Genomic DNA, 5154 nt, shown 5'->3' on the forward strand with positions numbered 1-5154 from the left:
AGAGGCCAGGTGCAGTGGTTCATGCTTGTATTCCCAGCACTTTGGGAAGCCGAGGTGGGAAGATCGCTTGAGTCCAGGAGTTTGAGACCAGCCTGGCCAACATGGCAAAACCTGCCTCTACGGAAAATACAAAAATTAGCTGGGTATGGTGGCAGGTGCCTGTAATCTCAGCTACTCAGGTGGCTGAGGTAGAAGAATCGTTTGAACCCAGGAGGTGGAGTGAGCCGAGATCACGCCATTGCACACCAGCCTGGGTGACAGGGTGAGACTCTCTCAAAAATAATAATAAAATAAAATAAGCCCCAGTATATAACACAGAAACCCCTCTGGCTAGGGGAGGTGGCCCTAGAGCTCTCTGTTCACTCAGACCAATGCCATGGACGGATCCACCTACCACCCACTTCCCCCGTTGACCCATGCCAAGGACGCATCAGGCGATTCTCTTCCAGTATCTTTTTAATGACTTAAACACCAGCGCGGAGTAAACGGCCTCATTTCTGTGCTTTGTGCTTTGGGAGGGATGGGGATGCCATTTCCCACCTTGGCTGAGTTAAGTTAAAACCTGTCTTGCAAATAAATAAATAATTTCCTAACACGGCAAACAAAACAAAACAAAACAAAATCCAAACGAGACCTAGTTTCCATCCAGGGACAGGATGTTTCTGGACACCCCCGGTTGCTGCTCCTCCTAAGGGCCTGGCTACTGCAGGGAGGATGTAGTGAGAATGGCTTCCCTTCTGCTGTTTGCTGCTGTCTATGCTGGCCAAGAACCTGCTCCCGTCTGCCCGGGCTGATGGAGTCTCGCTCTTGAGAAAAATCTTGCTGGGGCAGGTCCTCTGGCAGCCCCAGCACCTCACCCTGAGACATGGGAACCTGAGACTTTGTCCAAAGCTCGGCTGGAAGGCTGGTCTTGGCACTCAACGTCTTAGCTAGTGGATTTATCGCATTAAGACTGTACTTGGGCCCTTTTCATGATGACTTGGGTCCCAATCCTCGGAGCAGCTGAAAAAACAGCCCGGGCCACCTGTAGATGCACCCACAATGAAATCAGAGGCCACGTGAGGTTTGCAAGGCGGAGTGACCTGTAGTTTTAACTCGGGCACGATGGCAATGCAGACCCAAACCAATTGTGCCAGTTCTTGCTGGGTGGCAAAGTGTTGTCAGGCTTTGTGGTCACTCCTGATTTCTGCTTGGAAGAACAGTTCTCTTTCTAATGAGAATGGAAAATTGGAAAGGCCTGTAAAATTGGAAAGCCTGTAAAAGGCGGAAGAGTGGAGATGTATAAAAATGTACGGTCGCCCGTGTTTTACGGGTCGACACCCATGGACTTTTTATCTCGCTCACCAAATTCCTCACACATACAGCTCACTCCTGTGGCCTCGGCCATCTCAGGCACCACAAAATCCTCACTGCTTGAAATTCACTTATGGAGTCCAACAAACAACTTTCTTTAAAAAAAAAAAAAAAAAGGCAGTAAAATCTCAGAACTTCTGTGCAATGCTTGCAACCTGCCCACTTATTAAACAGAACACCAAACCAACCGAAAGCTATGCAAGTGGCAGGCTGCCCTGGGCAGAGCCCTGCCTGTCTGTCAGGGACTACGGTGGCACGGGAGCAGGGCGTGATCGTTCTAGAAGAAATGAGAGGTGGGCTCATTCCCCGACTTTCAAACTCTCATCTCGGGAACCCCCAGTCCTAACACTGTATTCGGCAGCTGGAGTTATCCGGCCACATAAAGGGGCAAGGGAAGGAAGACCGTCCTCAACTTCTTCCTGTGTTTCTGGCAGGGAAGGAACGCAATGGCTTCGGTCCCTCCACCTCTAGGGTAACGAGGCAAGGCCTCTGTAACCTAGGCAGACAGGATGTGGGGAAGGTCTTGGGTCTTTTCCTGACTCAGAATGAGTGAGCGGGCTCCTGGAGAAAGACTGTCCTCTTAGCACGTGACCCTGAAGGCTTCTAGCACCAAAGGCTCGCTAACACCTCCCACCCTCTCTGCAGGTAAAGGGATGGGAGGTGGAAGAACCCTTTTCCTGATTGGTGCCGGAAGGAGGCAAGAAGGAGCATCTGCTACACCCCAGCCCGATTTCCCGCCTTTCAGCAGGAGAGTGGAGAGGTGAGGGTACAGACGTTCTGGGCAGGTCAGTGCAGTTCAATGAATGCCTCCAGATCTTCCGGGATGAAGCCCTTGTAAGGGATCTTGTTCTTATCCAGGGCCCGGGCCGCAAGGCACTGCAGGGTAACGTAGTTGAAGGGCTGCATGGTGCCCCTGGCCAGCAGCTTCTCGTCCAGCAGCTCGTAGGCCGTCTTCTTGAAGGCGTTGGTGGCGTCCATGTGGGCCCCTGCTTCGATCAGGGCATTCATGATGGCCGGGCAGTTGTTCTGGGCTGCTATGTGTAGTGGGGTGTTGTTGTCAAAATCCCTGCTGTCCGGGTCGGCCCCGCAGTCGAGCAGCACTTTGACCACGTGCAGGGAGGGGAATCTGCCCACGGGGTAGCGGCCCACGTTTGTGGTGTCCTTGTCCACAGCCATGTGCAGAGGGGTGAAGCCGTTCTTGCCCCTGGGCGCGCACTTGAGCAGGCGGTAGACGGTCTGGTGCTTCAGGTGCTCCTGGCTGGGGGTGCACTCCACTTTCTCTAACAGGTAGAGCAGGTGGAGGATGATGGCCAGCGCCTTGGTGAACTGGGCCGAGTCTCCGGGCTCCCTGGGCAGCTGCAGGGCCCGTTCCACTTCCCGGACCCCTTTGGTGAGGACCCCCATGAGGTCTGCAAAGCCGATCTGGGTGCCCAGACTGCCCTTGGCGGCCCGGTCCTGCAGCACGTAGGAGAAGAGTTCCGCGAAGGAGAGGAAGCTGCTGGCGGTCATGGGGCTCAGAGGCTCCAGGTTGGTCTGTTGCATGTCCAGGGCGTACTTCCACAAGCGGATGCAGCGCTCGAAATTGCCCGAGTCGGCGTACACCGCGCCCCTGTAACGGATATAATAGGAAGTGTCGGGGTGCGAGGGACCGAGGATGCGCTCCCGGATCAACAGGGCCTGCATGCGCATCTCATCCGGGTCGGTGATCAGCGCCTCCAGCTCCTCGGTGGTGTTGACCTCCCTGGAATAGTCATAGGCCAGGACCAGCTGTGGGGGCTCCGGTTTGGGCAGGTACTCGCCCCCCTGGTGACGCAGCTCCATGGCCCGCCTCCAGTGTTTGAGGGCCCCAAGCAGATCTCGTTTCTTATCCACATACGTAGCTCCCAGCAATTCCAAGGCTTCCACGGCAGCTTCCCGGCTGGTGGGACAGCAGCTTTCGTACGATTCCCCGTTCAGTGGTTCCTCCGGGGAGGAGCTGCAGCATGGAGCCCCCTGAGGCTGCGCACACCCCTGGCTGGTAGAGGGGCCTTCTTGGGGCAGCCCAGGCTGAGCCTCTCCCCCTGCGATCTGCTCCTGGCTGGGCTGCTCCTGGATGAGGTACTCCACAATGTTGGTGTGGCCCGTCACACTGGCCGCGAGCAGCGGGGTCATGCCGTAGCCGTCACGTTCCATGCGGGCCTTGCACCCCAGCAGCAGCTGCAGGATCTCCAGGATCTCAGCTGCCGGGACTCGGCGCAGTCGTGCAGGGCCGTGTTGCCCTTGGCGCTGCGCGGTTCACCTGGGCGCCTGCTCCAGCAGGTAGCGGGCGATCTCACGATGGCCCTTGTAGCACGAGATCATGAGGCACGTGTGGCCGTGCCGGTTGGCCACCTCAAGGTCGGCCTGGTGCTCGCCGACCAGGTAGCGCACCACCTCCAGGTGGCCGTCGAAGCAGGCGGCGCGCAGGGGCGTGGAGTTGGTGCGCGTGGTGCGGTTCACCGAGGCCCCGCGGCGCAGCAAGCTCCGCACCACGTCCAGGTGGCCGGCGGCGGAGGCGGCCCACAGCGGCGGCGCGCCCTCGATGGTCTCCCCATCGAAGTGCACCGAGCCACCGGCCTCCACGCTCGCGCCGCACCGGTCCACCAGGTACTCCACCACATCCAGGTGGCCGTAGCGGGCGGCGATGAGCAGCGGCGTCCCCCCGCCGGCCACCTCTCCCGTCAGCTCGTCCAGTTCCTCCCGGCTCCGGCCGCTGAGCAGCTTCTGGAGCAGCTGCAGCTTGCCGTCACGGGCAGCGTTGTACACGGCGGTGCGGAGGTCCATGGTTCGGGCCTCCGCCAGGCCATGGGCCGGCCGCCGGAGGACAGGGAGACAGGATCAGAGCCCGGACGGGCGGGAGGCAACCTTCACCGTCTCCCTCGCCGCCATCTTAGGGGGTTCCTCGGGCGGAACAAAATGGCTGCCGCGACCCGACGAATGGGAGCACGCCGGGAAATGGAGTCCTCTGCGCGGGCCCACTCCATAGAACAAAAAAGGAATAATGGGGGATTAAGACTACACTTCCCAAAAGGCCACGGGACAGCCCCTGCGAGCTGTGAGCGCGCGGCATGATGGGAATTGGCGTTCCAGTCCCAGCACACGACCAGGAAAGTTAGCAATTTGAGGACTACAATTCCCGTCATGCAGCGCCACACGACCTACCTTGTGGGAACCGGCGAAATTTGGTGACGTACTTCCCGTGGCTGTCTCTACGTCAGAGCCTATGGAAAAAGCCGCGCGATGCCCTTAAGGACTGCATTTCCCGAAAGCCAAGCTCGGCCAGAGGGGGCGAGTCACGATTCGGGGTTGGAGCATAGGCGAGCGGCCCACCGGCAGGGGGCGCCAAGAGGAGGCCGAAAAGCCAGGCAGGGCGAAAGCGTTTTGAGCTGGGAGAACAGGGAACGATAAGGGTAAAAAATCACGCGCTCACTTCTTATTCCTCCATTCATTTATTCATTCATTCATTTACATACATTTATTTATATCCTAGCATGTGTCAGAATTTCCTTCCTTTATTTTATTTACGTAATTCTTATCTTTCAATAACTTCGTGGGATTTTTTTTGTTTTTTTGTTTTTGTTTTTGAGACAGAGTCTCGGTCTGTCGCCCAGGCTGGAGTGCAGTGGTGCGATCTCGGCTCACTGCAACATCCACCTCCCGGGTTCAAGCGATTCTGGTGCCTCAGTCTCCCGAGTAGCTGGGATTACAGGCGCCCTCCACCTCGCCCAGCTAATTTTTGTATTTTTAGTAGAGACGGGGTTTCACCATGATGGCCAGGATGAT

General features: G+C 57.3%; 1 protein-coding gene across 1 annotated transcript; it reads right to left on the reverse strand.

Moving 5' to 3' along the window:
• Positions 1 to 438: 438 nt before the first annotated feature.
• Positions 439 to 4322, reverse strand: FEM1A (fem-1 homolog A). Its single transcript, XM_017847242.1, is given in 3 exon segments — positions 439 to 3564; positions 3567 to 3630; positions 3632 to 4322. Coding segments are annotated over 3 exon segments (2013 nt in total). The 5' UTR covers positions 4156 to 4322; the 3' UTR covers positions 439 to 2139.
• Between the last annotated feature and the right edge of the window lie 832 nt (positions 4323 to 5154).

The sequence above is a fragment of the Rhinopithecus bieti genome, unplaced genomic scaffold (genome assembly GCF_001698545.2).
Source record: "Rhinopithecus bieti isolate Rb0 unplaced genomic scaffold, ASM169854v2 scaffold_28055, whole genome shotgun sequence".
In the NCBI taxonomy this organism is placed as follows: domain Eukaryota; kingdom Metazoa; phylum Chordata; class Mammalia; order Primates; family Cercopithecidae; genus Rhinopithecus; species Rhinopithecus bieti.